General features: G+C 39.2%; 1 protein-coding gene across 1 annotated transcript; it reads right to left on the bottom strand.

The window, feature by feature from the left end:
- Nucleotides 1-686: 686 nt before the first annotated feature.
- LOC114255062 lies at nucleotides 687-13,361 on the bottom strand. Its single transcript, XM_036288200.1, has 4 exons — nucleotides 13,080-13,361; nucleotides 7,161-7,405; nucleotides 6,887-7,080; nucleotides 687-1,077 (listed from the first exon to the last, which is right to left on the bottom strand). The coding sequence occupies exons 1-4, from the start codon at nucleotides 13,294-13,296 to the stop codon at nucleotides 957-959; spliced, it is 777 nt and encodes a 258-aa protein (XP_036144093.1). The 5' UTR covers nucleotides 13,297-13,361; the 3' UTR covers nucleotides 687-956.
- Nucleotides 13,362-26,607: the final 13,246 nt, after the last annotated feature.

Below are 26,607 nucleotides of genomic sequence, written 5' to 3' on the forward strand. Positions count from 1 at the left end.
AGCGATGGAGCAACCCTTACGGAAAAAACACTCTAATTTTGAGAGTTTACACTCAAAATTGAGTATTAATACTCGATTTTAGGAGTTTACTCCCAAATTTAGGTGTATACGCTCAAATCTTGAGTATTTACACTAAAGATTGAGTGTTTATACTCGAACATTGAGTGTGTACACCCAATGATTGAGTGTTCATATCAAAGTTTGGATTTAAATATTGAATATTTGAAAGTATACTCTCAACATTTGGATATGACACTCAATAAATGAGTATAATTCCAATATAAAGTGTGAACACTGAAACGTACACTCAACATCTATCGGTTGAAGGCATACACTTAATATTGAGTGTGCACTCTCAAACATTGGATTAGAAAATGTTAAATAAAAACAAAAGCAAGAAAAGCAAGTTCAACCGAGATTAAAATTAATTTGCATTGGTAGAAATGGACACAAAACGAATATCTAAAATAAACATTCAACTATAGAGTGTTCAGCTGGCTTTGAGTATTAATTTGAGTATTACTTTCAACTTGGATGTTTGCCATATCTAATTGAGTGTTAATTTCAGTGTTATTCTTAAATTTAGGATTAACATTGAAATTAACACTCAATTAGATGGTGAACATTCAAGTTGAGAGTAATAACACTCTAATTAAAAATAAATTAAAGAGCGAACACTCAAGTTGAGTGTTGACACTAAATTGAGTGTTTACCCTTTGTCCCAAATTATACTCAACTTGAGTATTTTTTTAAGTGTTATTTTTAGTGTTTTTCCGTAAGGGAATGTCGTTTTTTTCGTAGTTCAGATCACTGACAAGGACAAAGTGTTCCAGCATTAAAACTAAAAAAAATCGTTCAAAGAAAGCCAATCCTCCAGAAGTTAAAATTGTGAAAGATAAAATCTGTGGTACATTAAAATTGAAAGTAACTTATTAAAATAAAAATATTGAGCGGTTTTATATAATACTCTTACCGTTGTAAAATTTGTTCTTTCCATTATCCTTTACTTTTCTTTTATACAAGAGTATATCATATATTGTTCCGACTGTTGTCATAAAACAAAGCCCTAAAAATGCACTGTAAATAAAATATTTCTTTACTTATTTTTTATACTATATAAAATGTATAAAAATAGATACAAAAATTTAATAATATTGTAGCGTGCGCGCCGCGGAAATGAAAGACACTTTTTATAATGTAAAACCAAGCAGCTTTATTCACACGTCCGACCAGGCTCGAGACCGAGATTCAACTCGTTGTTTACACGCGTTGTCAAGCGCTCGCCAGCTGACAACGCTCGGTCCAGGAAATCAATAGTATTGATCCGTCTTCGAACAGCTGAGTCGCGGTCGCGGAGTATACCGGGCGACGCATGCAACACTGCCCCCCTTCTTCTAGATTGTCGTCCCGACAATCAGGGAAACAGTTTTAGCGCTTTCCGCAGAAGACTCCCTCGGTTCCCGGACGATTTCCCGCTCTTCCCGAGCTGCTGCAACGGGTTCCCGAGCCACGTCCACCGAGTTTTTTTTTTTCGCCTCCTGCAAGGACTACCACGGGCATCCTCTCACGCCGAGCTCATCCAGCTCTCACGCAGGATCTCCCGAATCCTTCCGCGTCCCCGTGCTCCACTCCCCTTGCGACACTGTCCCTCGACGTCGGATCTTGTGCACTTCCTTCTTCTCTTTTCAGGATCGGGGGGGGAACTTATCTCCGTGGACCCAACGCTTTAAAAAGCTCCCCGTCCTCTGCCTCGGCATTTGCCCTAAGTTCCACGGGAAAACCACGGTCAAAAACCGTGGATGAGGCAGTCTTCTTCCCTAAAAGCAGCGACCTCCTTCCGAAAGAGATTCCCCTTCGTCCGCCCTTCTTCTAAAAAGAAACTGCTCTCCGAAGAGCAACTGAAACACACAAGAAAACAAACAGAACAAAAACACAAAAACATGAACTAAAATTAACTTCAAAACGGTGTTAACATTAGAATAAACCCCCCTATTTCGTATTCGGGCTCGGATTCGTATCGGTTCGATTTAAACTCACATCGGCTTCACTCCCTCTCCATGAAAGGAGCCAAACGGTTTGCATGAACGACTTTATTTCTATGAAATCTCCGAATACAATACAATACATCATTTAATTTGTTGACTATCTTCCACGGACCGTTCCAAGAACTCTGCAACTTAGGAGCTCTTCCAGGAACCCGTCGAGGATCGAAGAACCATACTTTCTGCCCAGGTTCGAAATTTACTTGTCTAGATCGTTGGTCATACCAAAATTTAGCATTTTTGGAGCTAATTGAAAGACGCTCTCGAGCGAAACGATGCATCAAATCTAATCTCTGCCTCAATCTGAAAATGAAATCAGTCCTCTCTTCTTTCTTGGAAGAAGGAGGGTTGCCTCTAAGAAGATCTAGAGGCAAACGTAAATCTTGTCCCAAATACATTTCCGCAGGAGAAGCTCCAGTTGCTTCCTGCTTTGACGAACGAAAAGCCAAAAGATAAAGTGAAATCCAACGATCCCAATCCTTCTGGTTTTCAGAAATGAATTTCGCCAAATAATCAAGAATTGTGCGATGTTGACGCTCGACTTGTCCATCAGACTGTGGATGAAGAGGAGTCGTACGCGTCTTCTTCATTCCTAGAAGCAAAGACATCTCCTTGAAAAGACTACATTCAAAATTCCTTCCCTGATCCGTGTGAAGCTCCAAAGGAATTCCGTGTCGAGAAAATACTTGATCCACAAGTGATCTTGCAATGGTACTAGCTCTTTTATTCTTTAAGGGAATAGCTTCTGGCCATTTAGTAAAACAATCCACAACCACTAGGAGATACTTATTTCCTGAAGAAGAAACCGGCAGAGGACCCAGAATATCGACTTGTATCCTCTCGAAAGGTGCGCCCACATTGTAAATTTCCAAGGGACACTTTCCCTTCCCAATGGGCCCTTTTCTAGCAACGCATACCTTACAAGAGGCACACCATCTCTCCACGTCCTTCTTGCTGGTAGCCCAATAAAAATGCTTTCGTATTTTCTGAAGGGTCTTATTGACACCGAAATGTCCCCCTGAAGGTGAATCATGGGCTTCTTCAAGAATTTCCTGAACTTTATGCCGTGGCACCACAATTTGAAAAATATCTCTCCGCAAGTTCGGGGAAATCCATTTCTTATGAAGAACTCCGTCAATCAAAAACAATGAATCCCAATAAGACCAATAAATCTTCAAGGAAGGTTCGCCTGAAGCAACTTCTTGCCAATTAGGGCGAGTCTCAGCCTCCTTAGCATGAATTATCATAGAAACAACAGAATCCTGAAGCTGCTCTGAACGCCATTCCTGAAGTTCCTTATTTGAAAAGATTAAACGTCCCAAAATCTCTTCCTTTGAAGATTCCTCATTTAATTCCACCTTTATGCAGTATCGACATAAAGTCTCCAAACATGGTCGTCTCGAGAGTCCATCGGCGTTTTTGTGCACCTTTCCGCTCCGATAAAAGATATCAAAATCGTACTGCTGAAGGCGTTCTACCCATCTTGCTAGCTGTCCTTCCAAATTCCGAAAGGACATCAGCCAACGAAGAGAAACATGGTCGGTCCTCACTAAAAACTTTCGTCCATAAAGATAGTGATGGAAAGACTTCACTGAATCCACGACAGCAAGAAGTTCACGACGGGTAACGCAATAATTCCGCTCTGTCTTACTGAAAATCCGACTGTAGTAAGCGATGACTTTTTCCTCTTCTCCCTGCAACTGAGAAAGAACAGCCCCGATGCCATGATTCGAGGCATCGGTATCTAAAATAAATTGTCCTTCCCCCGAAGGAAAAGACAAAACCGGAGGACATGTTAATACACGTTTTAAATTCTCAAAAGCCTGTTGGCATTCAGAGGACCAAAAGAACTTAACGTTTTCCTCTGTTAAATTATACAAAGGCTTTGCTAAAACAGCAAAATTTTTTACAAATTTTCTATAATACGAGCAAAATCCAAGAAAACTTCGTACCTGCTTCCGATTTTTCGGAAGAGGCCAATCTTTAACCGAAGAAATCTTTTCAGGGTCAGTTGCAACCCCCTCTGCTGAAATAACATGACCTAAATATTTAACTTCTCTTTTAAGGAAACTACATTTACTAGGATTAACTTTTAAATTAGCTCTTTTCAACTGAATAAAAACTTCTTTCAAATTGAGCATCATTTCTTTAAAATTTTTTCCGAAAACAATTACATCATCAAGATAAACAAAGCACTTCTTTGAAATTAATCCTTCCAATACTCTTTCCATCAAGCGTTCAAATGTAGCAGGGGCGTTACAAAGACCAAAAGGCATAACTGTGAATTGCCACAAACCATTTCCGATAGAAAAAGCAGTCTTTTCACGATCCTTAGGGTCTAGGCTTACCTGCCAATATCCACTTTTAAGATCCAATGTACAGAACCACGAATTCCCCGTTAAACAATCCAAAATGTTATCAATTCTTGGAAGCGGAAAAGAATCTTTTATGGTCACAGCATTTAATTTCCGGAAGTCGACACAAAACCTTATTGTACCGTCCTTCTTTTTGACCATAACTGCTGGAGAAACCCAAGGACTATTTGATTCCTCTATTACTTTATGGGCTTTCATATCTTCCAAAATTTTATTCACTTCCGCCTGTAAATGAAGGGGAATTCGTCGAGGTACCTGCTTAATAGGGCGAGAATCACACAATTTTATATTATGCGACAAAACATTACAATTACCAGCAATAATCTTTTCAGAAAATACACAAGAAAATTCAGACAAGAAATTCGAAAACATTTGTTTTTGAGAAAATTCAAGTTCTTGAGAACTTTCTTCAAAAATCCGCAAAAGAGGATCGGAGAGCCGAGCAGGGCATTCCTCAATCCGAGAACAAATTTGCCCGCGCTTCTCCGCCTCGCTGCCCGTTAAACCGAGGGCGCTTTCAAACAGACCGTCAAGAATTCCCGCCTCAGAGAGAAAATCCACTCCGAGTATACATTCGTCGCTTATCTCCGCGACATAACACAATAAATTAACACAAAATTTACCTAAAGAAATTTCAACAGTAATACGAGAAATTACCGGAACTTTTTCTCCGGTAGGATATTTCAAATCACAAGAAATAATACGCTCCTGGTTAAAAGAAGCAGCCATCTTAGCACTCACGACCGATACATCCGAGCCCGTATCGATTTTAAAATTGCATACTCCCCCATTTAAATATCCGGTAAAATAACAACGGCCGCGCGCGGCCGCACTCACACCGTCAAGTCGCCGAACCAGAGCGGACCCGTCGCGCGCGGGAACAGGAGCCCGAACTCCGCCTGCCGAGCCGGCCCCAATAAACCCGACAGAACTTAGTTTCCCGATTTATTTGCCGGACACTCCGCACGAAAGTGCCCGGTGGCCCCACATTGCCAACATTCTTTCCCTTTTCGCTCTCCGTTTCCTTCCTTTCCTTTAAAATAATTTTTTTTTCCTTTGTCCTCCTCTTTCCGTTTTGAAACTCCCGACTGCTCCGATCGAGAATTTCCGTCTCCCTTACGTTCCGAACGGAAATTATTATTCCATCTCCCCCCTTTTTCCGAAAAGCTATTTAAATTAAAAGACTTTAACATCTTCGCGCGCTCAACCGCTACTCGTAAAGACGTTACCCCTTCAACTTGAAGGGAGCGTTTGACAAACCCGTCCGACAGCGCAGCGATAAACTGCGAACAAGAAATTTTATCGCGCACTTCGTACGAGCACTCGGGATACGCTTTACGCGATAGGCGCTCTAAATCCGCGCCTAACGTCGCGAAATCTTCCCCCGTCCCTTGCTTCCGATTCGTGAACTGCATATAAAAATTTTGCGCAAGCTCACTTTCCCCGAATCGAAGTTCTAACTTTGACTTGAGTTCCGCAAACGAAATGGAGCCCTCGTCAGCCGGAAACGAGTCCAAAAGTGAACGCGCCCTCCCCCGCAGACAGGAAGCAAGAACTACCGCCTTCTCAGACTCGCTCCAATGATTCGCACTCGCGATAAGCGAAAATTGAGCGAGGAACTCGCGTAACGGAGCCGTCCCGTCGTAGGTATCGGGCTTTAATTTTAGACCGACGGACATTCGCGCTTCACTTCGCGCATCCTCCCGCCGCGCGTCCGCGTCCGCACCGAACGCGTCCTCTCGCCGCGCGTCCGCGCCCGCCCCGGACACACGCGACTCACTACCCGCGTTTCCGTTTTGCGGAATATTATTCAAAAGACTCAGCTGTAAAAAGCGCAGCTCCTCCTCGTGCCGTCGCAGCGTCGCGGCTTGTTCCTCCTCCCTTTGAGTCAGGCTTTCGCGCAGCAACCGCATCTCCTCTAGGAGCGCCTTTACGATCCCCGGCGTCTCCTGCTCCGAGTTTCGAACATCCGTTCTGTCTCCCTCCGCAGCGGCAGAAGCGTGAGATCGGGTCATCACAGGAGAACGGTGGATTGACATCCTTCGAATTCTCCGCTCCTTCTCGTCTGTTCACTCCGCGCACTTATCACTAGATCCGCGCGCGTTCCTCAAGGTCCGACAAGCGGACGAGCCCCCAAAATGTAGCGTGCGCGCCGCGGAAATGAAAGACACTTTTTATAATGTAAAACCAAGCAGCTTTATTCACACGTCCGACCAGGCTCGAGACCGAGATTCAACTCGTTGTTTACACGCGTTGTCAAGCGCTCGCCAGCTGACAACGCTCGGTCCAGGAAATCAATAGTATTGATCCGTCTTCGAACAGCTGAGTCGCGGTCGCGGAGTATACCGGGCGACGCATGCAACAATATTATTACATTCTATTGCTACTTAATATTACTATTATATCATAAAATATACTATTATATTACAGTATTATAAAATAATTGTAATTTTCTTCCCTGAGACATACCAGATAAAAATTAATGCACCTCCGGATAGCCACTTGTCATTGTTTTTTAGATCTTTAACCTGAATTAGATAAAGATCCGCAAAATAAATGTCGTACATTAAGATTCTTTTATCCTGTAATATTCTTTTCAAGATAAAACTTAGATTATTTATAGAGCACGATGCTGGCAGACAGAGTCCTAGCGTTATCACATCCTAAATTAAAAGAATAGTTTTAACCAACGCCAAAGTATTCTTTTATTCTTTTTATTACATTAACAATTTTATAAACTTACCTCGCGAAATAAATTTATGTGATATTGAAAAGTACTATTGTGTTTAAAATAAGCGACAAAATAATTTATTTTGAAAGGCGGAAATTCTTGTTGCGGATCACGATACTGCTTGTCATTTAATATTTTTTGTGGTGATTTCAATAGAGGACTCCTATTCATCGTATCGAGACATTGACTACGACTGCCTAACCAATAATTATTTCCATAAAGAAAACCTGGTTTATATCCACCACTGGAATCTAAAACTAACAATAAAAATTAGAATGTCGTAATTTACTTAAAACAAATAAATGCTACCTTTTACTTTTTATTGCAGTTTTTATAATGTTTTTACTCTTAAATAAAAGTAAAATTCATGACTATTGCAAAAATAGAATTGCAAAAATTTGTAATTCTTAAATGTTTGCATTTTATTAAATTTTACTTTATCACTGTACATCTTCTGTAGCTTGTTTCTTGATCTTATTCTTATAATGTAATTTTCATTAATTAGGTGGAAATATACGAGGAATGATTTTTGTATGATATTATGCTATACAAAAATTGCTAAATGTTTGTTAATATAAAAAAAAAGAAATTGTTTTTATATGCTAATATTTATATATTTTACGACTTGGCCAATCATATAATGTTTCAAAGCGTTCGTAGCATCAAGTGGATCATACCATTTACTTGAGTTATCGGACAGCGTTGAGTTATCAAAAAGATAATAAATAGTTATATCTATATCATAATACATTTTGGTTCTAGTGGAATTAATTTAAACTCGAATTATTGTAAACACTCAAAGTACTAAAGTTAAAGTGCTGTTTGCAACTTTACTCATAGAAAAGTGACGCGAAAGGGACCACTTTCGATACATGTACCAAAAAATTAAGAGATATATCTAACATAGAATATTTGTGGCACTGCTTTCTACGAACATAAATTTCATCATTTTTAGTATCTAAAATTCGTTTAATTTCAAGCAATGCCACAAATGTATATGAAAGACATGTAATGTAATAATTCGTAAACTTGTTTGATTCAAAATTAATTTTTGTAAAGTGCTTTTTATGTCAATAATAGTTTCTCATGCCCCATTCTTATTATTAATTTTATTATTTTTTTGCTAACTTTACTGATCTAATTATTAATGTGTTAATAGATTCCCAGATAGCACAATTCGAAAAGAATTCTTTTTGAACACCCAAATTTTGATATAAAGTCCTTTGTTAATCCATTTCTGCACCAAAAGGATTTTTAAGAGTTCAAAAAATTTTGTATGTCACCAATTCTGAGTTTCTTTTTTAATGCATATAAAGTTCATTTTATGTTTTGTACGAATTTGTATTGAATTTAAAATTATTTTTTAATAGTATTCTGATGGAACTTTATCGAAATACTTTTTTGAATTTATTATGATTCTTTTTATAGTGGAAAAAAAGTTTTTTTTTAATGTAAAACAAAGGATAATAAAGGATTTTTTGAAGTATAAGAAATGTTAATTTAAAAATATATTGTAACAAAAATAGAGAATTTGGTATATTATTATTATAAGTGAGAAAGTCTCTTATAATTACATGTATAAATTATGTATAAAATTTTCTCATATTTTATTGCAGTATATTATTAAATTAACATTGGAATTGAAAGATGGCGTCGGAAAGTACGGAAGGATTTGTGTGAGTTCCGTAATTAAAAGAGTGGATAGTGAGGATTGAGTGTGGAAGGAGTGCCGAAAATCAGACAGGGGTGAAAAGGAGACAGAGAGGAAGCCGGGGAAATAGAGGGAAGTACAGGTGTGAGGAATTAAAGATGCAGTGAAGGAATGAAAATCGGAGTAAAGAAGAGGATGAGTAAGCGAAATAGCAGAGGAGATCGGGAGGAAGGAGAGAAAGAGAGGGGAGAACAGATAATGGAGCGGAGATGGAGAACGAGCATCGCTGGCAAGGGTGTGTAGAAGGCGCATGAAGTGGCGAAAACACAGGCGTGGAACCGAGCCGGGGAGATGGCGCGACCGGCGAGTCAAGGTTGACAGCACTGGTAACTGATAAGGACGGCGGTAGCGTGTTTAAGAACGCACGGTGTATAAACACGTGGTCCGCCGGCGGTACAGTAATCAGCCAGCAGTAAAGGAATTGCGAGTGAAAGAAGGGAAAAAGGATAAGAATGAATAATTGGAAGGATTTCAGGGAAGATTGGAAGAAGTTTAGGGAAGACTGGGAAGGATTGAGGAGGGGAATAAGTGTGATAAGGGATTTGTCGGAAGAAATGAAGTGCATGAGAAGGGAGATGGAGAGGTTAAGAAGAGTGACAGAGGAGACAACGGAACGGATAAGAAGAGGTAAAAAGAGGAGTGGAAAAGTTAGTGGAGATATGGAGGAGAGCAGACATGGAAGGAGGAAAAGAAGGAAGAGAGGAGATTAAATCGGAGGCAGGAGACAGGAGACAGGAAAGTGAACAGAAAGAGCACTGGAGAAACTAACAAGAGAGAAAGAAGAGGAGGAAGGTGAAGAGAAGAAACGGGCAGAGGAAATGCGGAGAGAAAGGGGAAAGGAGGAAATGCAAAGGGAGAGATGAGAGGATGGGAAGAAGAAAGTAGTAAGAAGCAGGGAGAGAAAGACACTAGCAAAGGGAGAGGAACGGAAAGAAAGAAGAAGAGGAGGGAGATAGAGGAGAGGCACAAGAGGAGAAAAGAGAGAGAGAGAGCCAGCAAGGATATCAGACGAGAGGGTTAGAGAGAGTGGAAACAAGCGAGGAACAATACAGGAAAGACGGGCAAGCGAGATGAAAAGAAGAGGAAAGGGAGAGCGAGTGGAAATTGAGGAGAAGGTGAAAGAAGAGAGCGAGTACGTGGAGGATCTGGAGCTCAGGAGAGGACAATCAAGGGGAATCAGGAGGAAGCGGAAAGGAAACGGCTTGGAAGCGATAGCAAGGATGTTTGAAGGAGGCAGCGAGAGGGGGCGGAGAAGATATGGAAGAGAAAGAAGAAGAGAAGGAATCCGAAAAGGGTTGGGGGAAAAGGGGTTTAGAGGGATCGTGAAGAGGAGGAGGGGTAACTGATTGTAAGGCTGCACAATAGCTAAGTAGGAGGGGAATTTATATGTATGTAATAATTCTTATAGAGCTAAGTTCCGATACTGTTGCCGAATCACGCTTTCAGGATCCAGCGAAGGCGCACGAGGCCGGTGTCCTGACGGGGCGACTTCAAATCCGATTTCGCACAAGTTTCGACGGAGATCGCGACAGCTTACAATTAGTGAACGCCCTCGTCGAGGAGGAGATAATGTCCCGGTGGCGGAGGATGCGCCGGCAAGGAGAAAGGAAACTGCCGCAGAGGAAAGCGCAAAAAATTCCCGTGCACGAGGCCCAACAATATCGCCGCGCTTGGATCAATCAGCAAGCGACGGCGTGCACGTTGCGCGTCGCGCGCAAGTCGATTTTGGAAAATCGCGGCCAATAAGGGCCCGGCTAATCAGAGGCAAGATGGAGTGCGTCGCCGAGCGGCCCCCGCAGAATCCAGGATTCCGCATTCGAACTGCGGACGTTGTCATTAGTGTGTACGATCCGGAATCCCGAGCTGCCAATTTTTGTAAGAGGACGCAGGAACCGGGGATTATCCCGATCCGGACAAGGCAGACGAGAGAAAGGCGACTTGGTGAGACGAGCGTCACGATAACGTTGTAAAGCCGCCGATTTCGCGGTTGGGCGAGTCACGAGAAAATCGCGAATTTATTGCCGTATTTTGCGACGTTCAAGTAAGATTACGAGCTCGCGAAATTATTAGAATATCGTTACTTCGCTCGATCGCGCTCGCCCGCGTGAATTCGCTCCGTGCTGTTCGTCCTGTATTATGCTAGCGCTACACTATGCGCGTATTCGCGATTCGTACGATTCGTAATTCGTAATTCGCGATTTATCTGACGTTCATAAATAGTATGGTGAGAAAATTCGTTGATTCATCATGCGCGATTCGTCATTCGCACTGATTGACATTCGCTGGTCGAGTGGTCAAATAAATCGCGAATTATGAATTACGAATCGCAAATACGCGCATAGTGTGGCGCTAGCATTACAATTACGTTGCGTATGCGTCCCGATCCGCAGCCGAGTCACCTGTATTTTTGTAGCGTGATCGTATCGTAAGTCACTGTCGTTAATTCTATTGTAGATCGTCGCGCATTTATAATTTTGTAAAATCTAATTTACTTTGTCACATTTGTATCGGGAATCTCTTTGTAATTGCGCTCTCGTCAGATTTAATGTCATTATCTTGTACCGCCTCGTTGGCGAGCTAATAATAATTATCGCGCATATTGCTCGCGGGATCTTATAACGTGTGGAAGAGCACGAGTCCGTCACGTGCCGCGCGGGCTCTGAGTTACTATTCGTCCCGATCGCCCTTGGTGAAACCATTATCCTATCGGGAGTTTGGCGTCCACCAAACGACACAGGGTAAAGCGTAGACAAGTCGAAGAATTCTCGCGTACGTAAAATAACTTGTCCGTTAATTGTCCCGTATTTGCGAAATTTAATTTCAAGCGGTCATAAGCTTGTAACGCGAATCACCATTGCCGCTCAACAGAGCCGTATAATTCTGTACCGTTCATGGTTAAATATATTCATTAATTTTATTGTTAATTTTACGTTGTCTTGATAGTTCTCTCGCCTTCCCGATTCCACCCGCCCGTGCCGAACCTCCCCCTCTGCCATTTTAGGGCTGAGTAGCTGGCTATCGGAGCCGCCGAGGCCCCGGTCATCTAAAGAGCGCCCGTCTTTTCCACGATTATATCGGCCTAACGTTGATTTACTGTTCAGTCTAAAAAGAGTGGTACGCTCAACGTACTTGGCGCCCAAGTTCGAGTTTAGCGAGAATATCGGAGTTTGGTCGCCCCGACACCCAAACGACGCAGGGCCGTGACTAGGGGCGGACACGAAGTTGGTCGTCGCTCGCGAGCGCGGTTACAATATATATATAATATACTATTTTATAATATATTTTATAATATATTTTATATGTATAATATATAGTATATATATAATATACTAGATAATAATAGTATTTATAACAAATAACAAAGAGATATATATTTTTATGTTCCTTTTATTAAAATAAAAAATGTCTCATAAAATTTCTTTGCTTTGTCAAAAAAAAAAATTAAAAAGACACTTATATTTGTTATATCTTTCTATAGTCTTATACGGCTCCTTATTAGAATTTTTATATCGACTAAATTATATAAATTTATAATAAATTTGTGGTATTCTTTTTGAATTAATTTCGAAACAATCATGTGAATTCATAATGAATTTAAATATGGTACTTTTCTTGAACTCATTTCGAACAAATTACGTAAATTGTTAAAGAATAAAAAAAAATTAATTCTTTTTTAACTTAAAAGGATCTGTGCTATCTGGGTTAATATCAATATGACTACACTGGAACCCCGCGTTAGCGTACTCCGCGTTAGCGGAAACTATCCCCTCCATATGCACTCGGCCCACATGAGTAGCGTGTGTGGGAGATAGCAATGAGCAATGCAGTCGCGTATTTCACGGAGTGGGAGTGAAACCAAGCAATAGGAGATAACCCCGCGTTAGCGGACCAAAGCCCCGAACAGTCCGTTAACGCGGGGTTTCAGTGTATTAGCGAATTCGGTTGCTTGCACTAGTGCGCACTAAATGTATATTAAGGCTTGTTTATAGTCAATTTTTATATTTAAGAATCATTTTAAATTCTTCTTAAAATACTTCTTAACCAGTAAAATGATCTGTACAACATCCATAGAATTATTTTTTTGATTGAATAGTTTTTGAACATGTATTCTTAAATATAAGAATACTGATGTAAAGTATGTAAACAAGCCTTTTAGTGCGCACTCATTGTGCACTAGTGCAAGCAACCGAATTCGCTATATGATTACAAATTTTACCTACTTCTTAAACTCCACAATAGTCGTTGATTAACAGCGTCTCGGAAGTTCTGCAATTCTTTTCCACATGTTGTTAAGTTTAAAAGATCAGCTTTTAAAGCAATGGCATAAGCTGGCGATATATGAATACGATCACCATTAAATTCTTGAGTATATACAGAAACACAGCATAATACAATTAAGCAAATGCACCAAGTAAATTGAAATTGTCGGTGCAGCATCTTAGAGCTTCTGTAGCAGTTATTTTTATACCGGTTTATCTTTAATACCGGTAAATACCTGTATAATATATAAAATTAATTTTGAAATAACCAAACTTATTTTTATTAGAATAGCGTCTATATATAGACGTTCCTATAGGAACGTTGAGAATTGTAATGCATAAAAAAACTTTTGATTAGAAATCAGAACGATGACAGATTTTAACTTCTTAAGACAAACATGTTAAGTAGAGAAAATTACGTTCTCCCAATAAACACAATAATGTTTGAAAAATATTTTTTTTATGTTTGAGAAACATTTTTAAAAATATTTAAAAAAACATTTAAATAATGGGATAAATCCCCTTTTTCTCATGAAAAAAATGTTTATTTTACATAAAAAAAATATTCTGTTATCATTTAATAAACATTTATTTAACGTTTAAACAACTTTTTTTAAAAATATTTACTGAACATTTGCTTAATGTTTTAAGAGCAAAAAATTGTTTGCATTATTCAATTATTTTGATAAATTCAACATAACCTCAGCAGTCCAGTATCGCTTAATTACTACAATAACTTAGGGGAGAAGACTACATGTTTCAGCCAACCCACAGTCGTACTTGTTAGAACATGTTTAATTTATACGCCCGAAAAAACGGTCACCCATCCAACTATTAGCCACCATCGACGTCGCTTGACTTCAAAGATCGTACGCAACCTAACACTTTGTGATGATCCATGAGTACTTCATGTTTATTCATACATATTTGTTATAGATCATTTCAATAGCTGTTGTCAAAAGGATGAAACAGTATAGTTGACTCATGTTTTTATAATTAAACATAAAGTTTTACAATTTTTGACTAATTTTTACATGTGCGAAATAGCTACATGTGGAATTACTTATGAAAAGATCTATTTCTGCTGTGTTCGTTAAAAAAATGAAGGATAGATGTCATTTTTTATAATTTTTGAGTATTGTTAATATGCCATATTGTTTCCATAATATATATTGTCTTAATCTTCACTTTCTTTATGTTCCGATGTTTTAATTTATGTCTCTTAAAGGTTTTATTTATACGCTTTTAATACTCTCATTATATAGATTCACTGTTCCTTCACTCCTTTACACTTGATTTATGCTCCATAATTAGTAACGCTTCCTAACCAAAAGTCAAATATTAAAAAAAAATAATATTTTAAACTTTTTAAATGTGAAATAATTACTACATAAACATTAAATAAATGTTACGTAAATATTATTTTAAACAATTTATTAAAATGTTAAGTTAATATTATAAAACATCAATTAAATATTATATAAATATTTGTCCTAAATTATTATTTCAAATAATTAACTATTGTAACGTAAATATTAAATCACTATTAAATTAATATTTTTAAAAATATTATTTTAAACAATTTTTTGAATGTAAAATAAAAATTACATAAATATTAAATAAATGTTATTTAAATAATTTTCTTAAATTATTATTTTTAATAAAAAATTAATAATTTATAAATATTAAATAAACGTCAAATAAACGTTTTATAAATATTTTTTCTAATTCATTATTTGAAATAAATATGTTTGAAAAGCCTGCCTGCCCGCTCACTAGCGGACAAATTAAGTCACTAGTGAGTAAGAGTGAGGAGCAAGCGAGGCGCTGGTAGTCGTTAGAGATACTATAACAGAGATTCGCTAATGCGTTAACGATTTCTGATTGGCTCCCGTCGCTTGGGGTATAACCGGAAGTATGAGAGAGAAAGATAGATATAACTGACAAAGAAAGCCTAGCCGACCTAACCTGTCACCTGTCAAAAGAAAACAGAGTGTCTACGTGTCTATCAAATAGAATATAAAATCAGAGAAACCTGAGGTTGCATATATTTTTCTACGAGTCTAAATACAATGCTTAAATTATATTTATAATACATAATGTGTATATAAACATAATATGTATTTATATATAATAATATATAATTTCTTAATAATCAATTTATATTACTTAACCTTACATGGAAAAATTAATGAAATATGCCTAAACCTTTTTTTTAAATATATTGTGTTTTAATATTTATTTTGTTCACGATTATTAAATATCAATAACTACAAATAAAAATATATATATATTGTATTCTTGCATTTACAATCAAAATAAACCGCCATCGAAAACGTCATATCCGATATCCGGTTTTACCCCAAGACGGCACATTGGCGAATCTCTGTTATAGTATCTCTAGTAGTTGTCACCGTGCGTTGGGAAGGAAGGTGGGGATGTTTTAGATATAGCGTCGAGGAGACAAAGAGGCAAGAGGAAGGAGACACGGCCTTTGGCGGTAATAGTACAAAAAAAGAGAACTGGAACCATACGGGCATTGGGTCCATAAGGTTTAAAGGGTTGCTTGAGGACGCATTCGCCACAGGGGCGGTAGTCATTGGTATATGGTCCGCAGGTAACATTATCGTCTATCATTAACGACATATCTCAAGTAGTCAATGGGACTTACGAGAGATTGAAAGTGGTCAGAGGAACCTTGTGCCCACCCCTTTGTTTGGTTAGAGGGACCTTGTGCCCCCCCTTTTGTTCCTCCCTTTATTCGGTTTCAAACCACTTTCATTAATTGCTTTTAATAAACTAAGACTTAATTACAGTTCTTTTCTTTTTATTTCTGTTTGTACGTAATCCCTTTGTCTGACCTGCTTGTGAATTTTGTAGGACACTTAGGAGTGTTAGCTCTGTGAATACGGAACTCTAATTTTCCAAACAAAATAATTAATGTAAAACAAATGTTTAATAAATATTAAATAAATATTATTTATACATTAAACGCTAATAATGTAAAAATAATAAATATTTAAAATAAATATTTAAAAAACGTTAAAAAAATATTGTGTGTTCCTTAGGCTGATATGCATAAATCATGTAACTTGTAATACTAAAAAATTATAAAGGACGTATTCTAATGTACGTTAATTTATGTCTTTACTGCTGGTAAATATTGGAATACGACCCTAGTAAAATTGTTATCATACAATAACAGTAAGTTAATAAATACCTAAATAAATGTTTCAAACATTAAAATAATGTTAAGATTGTCTGTTTTTATCTGTGACGGATCTTGTGTAGCGTTGAATATAATTCTTCTATTAATTTGTATATTTTCTTAGTTTATGTAAGTCTCACGCTCACAATTTTGCCAGTCTTTGTCTTGAAACACAGTTACTAGCTAAATATTAATGTTCAGAAGCAACTTTAATAACATTACTGTTTAAATATTTTTATAGTATTTTAAAAACGTGAATTACATTTTTTTAAATTTTATTGAACGTTATAACGTTATGTTTTATAAGTATTCTTAAATTATTATTTTACTAATATTATTATTAGTTAATGACACATCATTCTTATATTTTTAAAAGATTTTACATACATATGAGTCAAAACGTTTTTTCATATGTTATTAACTCGTTTATTCCCGTGGGTTGAATGCCCAGCGGGCGCGCTCCAGGTGGCGGATAGGACGACGCCCGGGTGGGAAACCCCGGTCCGGGCCTAAACCCCCGCGTGCCGGGGCGGACCGCCCGAGTAGTAACAGTTATAACCTGCCTGCCTCGGCGGGCGTAAAACCCTACCCAGGAGTGGGGAAAGCCGATACCGTAGACTAACTCGACCCAAGCCAAGCTGGAAGCTATCGTAGCGAGGGCTGCGTGTCACTGGGGGAGCAGTGTCTCGAACGATGCCTCTAGGGAACCAGGCGAAACCCCAGAGTATTTAGCCTTACTCACGCATGCGGGGCTCTGCATGGGTGGACCGTATATTTCCCTAGCTGCTCGTGGGAACAAAATGGAGATGAATAATTTTATAAACTTAAAACTCACTGAAGAAATGGAATGTTCGTCCCCGATGGAGGCTTCGTCCGAAGATTCCGGAAGGGTGGAAGAAGCGGGATCGGGAGCCGAACCGACCCTTAGGGACGCGGGAAGCATCGAGACCGCAGAGGAGGGGGTGGGACGGTTTTGAGTGCCGAGCGGGTCCCCGGGGGCACGGAAGGCACAATGGACGAACCGGCGAAGGAGGAGGATCTTTGCAAAAAGAAACTCTTCGGAGCCGCAAAGAGGAAGAGGGCTCAGGAGCGGAAGGAGGGGGCTCAGGCTGGGACTGGGATTGGGCCACCGCCAGCCGTTCCGGGGATCTCTTCTTTCTCGTCTTCAGCTATCCCCCGACACTGGTTGGGAGGCCTCAGGGGAACTCCGGAAATAAACGTCGAAAGGACCCCAATGGGACGCCACAATCGGCGGAAGGGGCGAAAAAGAAGCAGGGGGTCCAGGGGACCCATGCTTACGTTAACGCCGCGGACCCTCTAACGAGGGTGATTGTCGAGGAGGGGTACCCTCATGCTGTGATGACTGCTGAGCAGTTGTCGCAGCTGAGAAGTACGGTCTTTAAGGAGATCCAAGGGATCCCAGAGGGGTCCCCTATTCTGTCAAGATTCGACAGCACCACTCTGAGGGGGGGTTGTGGTTGTAAAGTGCGCGGATACGGAATCGCTGAGATGCCTCGAAAGCCGGATCGGTAGCATCGTACCGTGGGAGGGCGTCAGGCTCGAGGTGATGGGACTGGAGGTGCTGCAAAAGCAGTGCAGGGTTGCGGTGTGGATCCCGGGACCTCCCGTTGGCGCGGCTGCGGTCCTGGGCTGCTGGAGCGGCAGAATCCGGGGATCGTCAGCTCGGACTGGCGCGTTTATGTTGAGAATGTGGAGGCTATCTGCGAGGGTAGAAACTTCATTCTCGGCATCCCCCAGTCCAGCGTCAATAGACTTAAGGCGCTGGACTTTAGGCCCCATCTTGGGATGGACCGGGTCACTTTTAAAGTGGCCGGGTCCATCCCAAGATGGGGAGAGGGTAAGGAGAAGCCCGATTGAAAAGTCTTGTCTTCGTAGTGGGCTTGACCGGGATGGGCTTCACCCAAATCAACTTGCACCATAGCAAAGGAGCCTCGGCTGTTCTTGCCAGGCGCCAAGCTGGAGTGCACACAGCCATATCACTAATACAAGAGCTTTGGCTGGTCCGAGGCTGTATTAGGGGTCTGGCGGGGTGCGGTAGGCTGTTTAAGCCACCACACGAGGACTAGCCCAGGGCCTGTGTGGCCGTCAAAGAGCTGGAGATTCAGCTGCTGCGAGATTTCTGTTACAGGGACTTAGTAGCAGTTGTGATTGAGGATGCCAGCGGGACTGAGATCAAGAGGAAGATGGTAGTGGCGTCGGGCTACTTTTCACACAAAGAGGACGATCTGCTGCCATCGGACCGGATAGTACGACTGGTGGAGTTCTGCCAAAAGGAACGATTTCCCTTCATACTGGGGTGCAATGCGAACGCGCACCACACGGTGTGGAGAAGCACGAACACCAACAGAAGAGGCGAGAAGCTGTTGGAATTTCTGGTATCCACAGACCTAGAGATGCGGGGAGCCTACCTTTGTCACTGTGGTGAGAAATGAGGTTCTGGACCTAAGCATCTGTTCCAGACAGGTAGTGCAGGACGTGACCGGCTGGAGGGTCTCTGACGAGCCCTCATTGTCGGACCACAGACAGATTACCTTTAGGCTGGCCAAGGTGCAAGCGAGAGTGAGAACAGTGGGGACCCAAGGAAGACGGACTAGGACTCATTTTGAGAAGATCTGGCTGTTGGTCTTAGGGAGTTTTTTAAAAGACATGGAACCCCGCAAGAGATCGAGCTGTGCGTCGAGCACCTGCAAAGGGTTCTTGTAGGCAGCTTTGAAGACAACTGTTTAGAAAGGACAGTGAGGAATACTAAAGAAGTCTCCTGGTGGAACCTCAAGCTGCAGGAGCTTAGAAGTGCTGCATGTCGTGCCTGGAACAGGGCCAGGAACACGGGCCGCCAAGCTGACTGGGACCTTCACCGAACGGCTTAAAAGGCCTATAGAGATTCTGTAGTAAGGGCTAAAAAGGAAAGCTGGAGAAGGTTCTGCGAATCGGTGGAGGGGATACTCGAAGCCGCTAGGCTCGGCAAGATCTTGACCAGAGATCGGGACACGGATCTGGATGGCATTCGGCTCGACGATGGCGTCTGGAGAGCGATGCCTAAACCACCTGCTGGAGTCAAACTTTCCGGGCTTCCGCGGAGGCCTGGAGGAAGACATCCATCGAGGAATCTCGAATCCACATAGGGTACGAGGAAAAGATTGGTCTCTTGCAGCAGAAATTGTACGGAGGTCGGTGATTCGTACCTTCGAAAGAAGGTACAGGATAAGCTTCCCCGGGCGCTGGGAGTGGAACGGCTCTAAGGGACCGGTCCCTCGGGACGGGGACGTCTGGTTCACGGACGACTCCAGAACGAGTACAGGTTTTGGAGCTGATCTTTACTGCCAGCGCGACCGGGCAAGAATCGTCGTTCCGCTTGGCGAACATGGTTTTCCTGGCGGAGGTGTTAGCCATCATGAGATGTGCCCAAAACCTATTAGAGTCTGATAGGGTGGGAAGGCGCATCCGGATTTGCTCGGACAGTCAGTCGGCGCTTAAGGCGCTTGAGGATACAAGAATTAACTCGCGACTAGTCTGGGATTGTAAGTGCGTACTGGATGAGTTGGCGAAGAATAATGATGTTGGCCTAGTATGGGTCCTTGGGTACTCGGGGATCAAGTGCAACGAAATGGCGGACCTGCTTGCTAAGGAGACGGCCAAAACAAGGCTGTTGGGATCTCCTTCTGTCTGGACAGGCGGGGGGGCGGGGGGGTCAGGAGCTGGCTCCGGGACCAGCATCTTGAATACTGGAGAAATGAAACAGAGGGCAAATGCAGACAGGCTAGGGACTTGCTGGGGGAGTACCCCAGCAGGGACTTGGCCAGGAGCGTGAGATTTCTAGGTAGGAGGAATGCCAGGCTTGCAACACAACTGCTCATGGGCCATTGCGACCTTAACTACCACCTGCATAAATTGGGTCGCAGCGATACGCTCGACTGCAAATTGTGTGCTGAAGAGGAGGAAACTAGCCTCCACATTCTTGGGGACTGCCCAGCATTGGTCGAACCAAGAACACGCCTGCTGGGCTCAGGTTTTCTGGAACCAAACCAGGTGAGACAGCCGCCTGTGAGGGATCTGCTCCACTTCTGGAAAGAAGCGGGGCCCTGCTAGGGCAGCTGATAACAGAGGCACAATGGACCCAGTCTAAGTGCCAAAGTGGGCTTTGTAGGAGGACCGCCCTATAACATTATTATTATTATAATTTGTTTATTAAAACTAAAATAATATCAATTATCATTTCTGACCAAAAATTTGGATACGCTTGTAATTTTTTAACATAAAGTTAAATATTATGGTAAAAACAACATTGTAAAGGATTTTTTACGCCTTAAAAAACAAAGATAAAACTTTAAATCATTACTTTTATTTTGTCTCTATTATATTTTATTTTTAAATTAAGGAATCTGTGCCCAATATAGCCATGTACCCAATTTGGTTCAACCCTAATTTTTAAACAGTTACGCAATGGAGTTTACAGATAACGCTAACATATCGCTCAGGAAGTCGGTATTTGTGCTTGTTAATTGGTCAATATCTTCTTTTGACGGCTTGTAATTACACTTTATTCAATTTGTGTTTTTTTGAATCTAAAATTTCAGAGGTACGTTTTTGTTTTATGTAACTATCATGTAACAATTATAAATATCCACAATTCATATTATTAATTGTAGCTCTTTATTTATGCTTTATAACACTGTATTTATTTTTGGTTTTTATTAAAACATTTTGTTTATAATTAAAGAAAATTCATTGTATTATGAATCCATTATAGCCAAGGACACTGGGAACACAATATACCTTAACATACAGAAGTTAAAATTTTGTTTCTTTATTTAATGTTTAATTTTTGATTAGTATTTCTTATCTTTCTCTAGTTAATTGAAACTTTTTGACAGGTAAAAGTTAAGATAACGTTTCTTGTAGTAAATAAACATAGTTTTATTTTTTAATGGATAGCTGTATGTGTAATTTTTTCCATAAGTTTGTTAATAAATGCTTAATTGAAAATGCTGATTCTGTTATTTTGCATTTTTTCAGAAATATTTACGAAAAAGAGGAAAATCCATAGCTGAGCCACATTGAGTATATACGTAATCAAGATGACCCAAGTGTTATCTTTTTAAAATCTTTACTTGTATAATAGAAACAAAAACTTATATGATAATGAATCCGTGAATTTATCCCACATAGAAATTGGCATCTAGTGGATGTCCAATGGACGTCTATTAAACCTCCATAGATCCATGGGACGTCTATGTCCATGGTGGAAGTCAGATGGACGTCCATTAAAGATCCAGGAAACTTCCATGGCTCCATTGGAGGTTTACCTCCATGGCGGAAGTTAAATAAACGTCCATTAAAGATTCAGTAAACTTCCATGGCTCCATTGGATGTTTTCTTCTATGGTGGAAGTTGAATAGACGTCTATTAGAGATCCACTAAACTTCCATAGCTCTATGGAACATTTACTTCCATGATGGAAGTTAGACAGACGTCCATTAGGGATCCATTAAACTTCCATAGCTGTATGGAACATTTACTTCCATAGTAGAAGTCAGATAGACGTCCATTAGGGATTCACTAAACTTCCATAGCTTTATGGAACATTTACTTTCATGGTAGAAGTTACCCAGACACGCTTGTCAGAATGAAAACTTTAAGAGAACTTTTTTAAGAAAACATTTATATATCTTGGAATGATGTCAAAATGGTAACATTTATCAGAGACGTTTACTAAGAAAGGTCTTTGAGATATCTCATTAAAGAGATTTATTTAAGTTTCTTGAAAATGTTATCCTTATGACATCAGCTAAATGATATCAGCTTAATGTCTCATAAAAGATATCACAATGCTGTCCGATTTTTGAGCCGTCCATGCGCGTCGTAGTTGACTCAGAAATCACACAACATTATAACATTCTGAATGAGAGATCCATTTAATATTTAAAAAAATTATCATAAAGATATAATATTTTCAAAAATAACGGTTTGTTTACAATTACTGTGCATAAAAAATGCACAAAATCTAATTCATCGTGTACTGAACAAAAACAGGATAATAAATGTACTATTCAATTTTTCTTAGAATATATGATCTATATAGTTAACCATCTAATTAACCATTTGAACGCTTCAAAGTATTAATGCTAAGTAGATCGCAATTTTCATCAAATTGTTAAGGTTATGGAAAAAGATAAATTTAACAATGAAATTAATAAGTAAATAAATTAATGCTATTTATTTCTAATGTTTTGCAAAATTTAATTGCTTTTATAAAAAATAATATAATTGCGTCAGTTTATAACATCTGGGTATATGTAGACAATAACAAGTACCCAATATCGATGAGTCAAGTTGGCGTAGCAGATAGAGTACAAGGTTCGTAATCCTAAGGTTCCGGGTTCAAAACCCACTAGCGGCAAGTAAGAATAAAATAAAATAATAAAATTTAAATTTAATTAATTAAGAAAAATTTGTCCTAAATTTAATATGTACTATTGATAAAAATAATTTAAAAAAATGAAATTTTTATTTTAAATTCTTATTTTGTCAATCATTTATCGAGGCTCCATGAAGCCTCTATTAATGATCCACAAAACATCCGCCAGTTATACACCGAGGTTTCGTGAAGCCTCTATTAATGATCCACGAAACGTACGTCAGTCATCTATCGAGGCTCTGTGAAGCCTCTATTAATGATCCACACAACGTCTAATAGACCTCTTTGACGACCTCTAATGGAGGTCTAATGGACGTCCACAATGCGGAACTGTGGATTTCTAATGGCTCTATATTGGACGTCTATGGACGTTCACTGGAAGTTTAAACTTCCATGGCAGACGTCCATTAGACGTCTACTGGAGGTTTCATTTCTATGTGGGACGTGTCTCATTGTCAGAGAAACGAATAAATGTATAAATAAGTTGCAAGGCATACAAGTCAGTAAAATATTTTAAAAAGATGTTACAGACGTGATTTAAAAACGTAATTTAAAAAAGTGTCAAGCATAGTCAAAGGCAACAGAAAGACTGTATTCCCCCTTATTATTAATGTCAGAATCCTAATAAAACTAACATTATACCAAAATTTTTAATAATTTGAGGAAGGCCTAATTTCCATAAAAATTGTGCGCGGGGTTTTATAGTAAAACATTTCAATGGCTTTTTTACTCAGTTTTTCATATAATACGAGAAAATCGCAAGTGTTTCCAAACTTTTGACGAGTGTATAGTATATAATTTCTTTATATGTAACACAGGCACATAAAAAAAATTTGTTGTCCGGCGGATTAGCAATAATGTTCGTTCTTCATTAAAAAATATTTCAAATATTTATAATATTTCAAAAATATTGTCACGTGCTTTATTTGTATTATATTACATTATATTTATTTGTATATATTAATCTCGTTTTCTTCGATGCACATCATTCATGTACGAAAAATCTATACATATGTTTAAGAAATGTAGAATGTCGCTGAAGTGGATCTCGGAGATCATGTGTAATAGCGAAAATTTACGACCCAATCAGCAATAAAATGTTTAAAAAATGGTTTTTTTTAATGTTTAAAAAAAGTTTTAAAAAAAAATATTTTAAAATGTTTTGAAAAAACATTTTTGAAAACGTTTTCAAAAACGTTAAAAATAATGGGATAATCGCTCTTTTTTGATTAAAAAAAACATTTATTTTACCATTAAAATTAATGTTTTTTAAATGTTGTGTTCCGTCCGGAGGACTTAACTTTTTCCCTACCGCTGACCTTTCTAAAAAATAATTAAGTAAGAGAAATTGTATTCTGACGGTTGATAATAACAAAAATGTTTGCATAGGATCGCTCTATTATCATGCGCAAATTCGTGAGATACAGCGACAATTTATAATTTTATTTCCAAAAAACGACAAATACATAAAAGTATAGCCATCAAACGAGGGCTCTAGTTTCCATCCATAAATAATTTCTAAAAACGATCGTCAGATATGATTTAACTCCTTCTAAATCTAAGGCAATGTTCAATTTAAAATAGAGATTTGAGAAGTATTGTAACAGCTATCTTTATCACCGAACCATGCTCAAACAATGCCTTAGATCGGTAACGTAAAGACAGAAAAAAAGAGGAAATATTAAAACTTAAAAAGGAAAATAGTTAAAACATATCGGACAAAAGATTTCCGGAGCTATGAAATTTATCACTCAAACAAAAACGCGGTTCGGGTTCAACTAACAACCGAAAGCGCAACTTTTTACAAATAATTTACAGACAAACATAAATTCCTTTTTGTTTCTGTCGCTTGTCCCTTAGATAGGAAAATTGTAAATTTCCCACCTCTATACTCAAAACCAAAAGTAATTCGGGCGGAGACCAGGAGAGATGAGCCAGTGATTGATCATTTAAGTAATCAGTAACCCAGACGAATTTTCCAATAGACAAGCTTCAAATTTGGTGGCTTTAGAAGGGCCTACTAATCTAAAATGAGACCGCATACACCTCAATCCTTTCCTTCGGAAAATTTTCTATATAATCGCGATCCTAAAGACCGCGAGCAGTTTTTTCCGTGCGTCAAGCTTATATCGGATATTGAACTAGTCCGCGACACTTCGCATCTCGCCGAGTTTGGGTGATAGAAATCTGTGAGAGTGTACTATTAAAACCAAGTGAACTCAAGTAAAAACTTCAACTCCTCTAAGACTGCAAACCGGCTTCGAGCGACTCATCCACCATCTGGAACTCCGAGTCTGACGACCCGAACATTACGTGCTGAACATTTTGTGCTGAACATTCAGTCCCGAACATTAAGTAAAACCGAACGGCAAGTGAAGTGAGTACACCTGGGTACCCCCTGTGACTTACCGGTCCCACCAGCCTCGAGCCTGACGGACTAACTTGTTGCGGCCAGCCAAGAACCGCCCGCTAATCCTGAGATCAGAAGTCCAGATCACACTCAGCCAGTAGTACCGTCTCAGCAAGTAAAGTCAGCAAATTTTAATTAAAATCGAGTTACACCCTCCCCCCTTTTTGTTGTCTTCTTCGAGTCACCTATCATTTTATTCGTAGTTAATACTGACCCATCCGTCCAAAACGGAGACACTGCGCGGCCCGGCGTTGGCGTCAGAGTCGGAATCGGCAGGCTCAGGAACATTTAAATCGCGCTTTACAAGACTACCTCGAGTCGCTGCATCAACCACCGTCATCGAAGAACTTCGTGTTCTCTCTAACTCCTATTTATTCCCCGATCAGTTCCCCTGAACCCGAAGACATTCCATTCCTATCTTCTCCTGCATCGTTAATAGAAATAATAAATGAATTTGATCGATTTCCATCCCGGCCGCGTTATTATCACTATGACGGTACTCAGACGTCATTAAGGATGTATCGGACTGAAGTTCAAAATAGTACAAAGTTGCTAAAAAAATATGAAATTATTCTTTTAGTTTTCCTAATGTACTGCAAAAAATTGAAAACGCATCCACTAAACGGTTACTGAGTTATAACTATTTTCATTTTCACTGATTTTACATGGTATCCTTTTTTATCTTATGGAAAAAGACGATCTTGACGGATAAAACAACTAAAAAAATATAAAAGAAATAGTACCAGTGTTTTGAATTTTTTTGTACATCTAGTATATTAATAGATGAAAATATCTACCAAGTTTCAATTGTCTTCACTACACCGTTTTAAAGAAATAAAATATAACTTGAGATAATTGTGCATTTTCACTGTCAAAAGTTTAAACTTATAAGTGAAAAAAATTACAAATACGTGAAAAATATCTTTGTAAGAGTAAAAATAAGACTCCAACTATCGTTCAAGTTTCTTACATTTAGATTTACTATGCGTTAGGCGTAGATATTTAAGTATTTCAAATTTCATGCACTTTTGTCTAAGATTGTATATCCGATACACCCTTAATAGAACTATTGGAGCAATTCCCGCTGAAAACAGACTTACTTCAACATTACCGCGATTTTACTATTAACCCGGACGCAATAAATCCGGAAGTTTTACTAGATATCCTACCTGCACTCACTCCAACAGATCCAATCCTTGTTTTCACCCCTCACTACCACGACCCTTTTGCCGTCACCAGTGATTTCTTCTATAACTTTTTTCTTCCATCTACCGTTATTATAGAGGAGCTCGCATAACGAAGCGAAATAGGAGTAATTCAAAAAAATGACAAGGATCATCTTTTCCATCTTCCTCCGAATCACTTTAGTAATAATTTTAAATAATCAAGTCTTAACTCTATTATAAAATCAATACATATGTATATATTTATATTT

Source organism: Monomorium pharaonis, chromosome 6, assembly GCF_013373865.1.
Source record: "Monomorium pharaonis isolate MP-MQ-018 chromosome 6, ASM1337386v2, whole genome shotgun sequence".
In the NCBI taxonomy this organism is placed as follows: domain Eukaryota; kingdom Metazoa; phylum Arthropoda; class Insecta; order Hymenoptera; family Formicidae; genus Monomorium; species Monomorium pharaonis.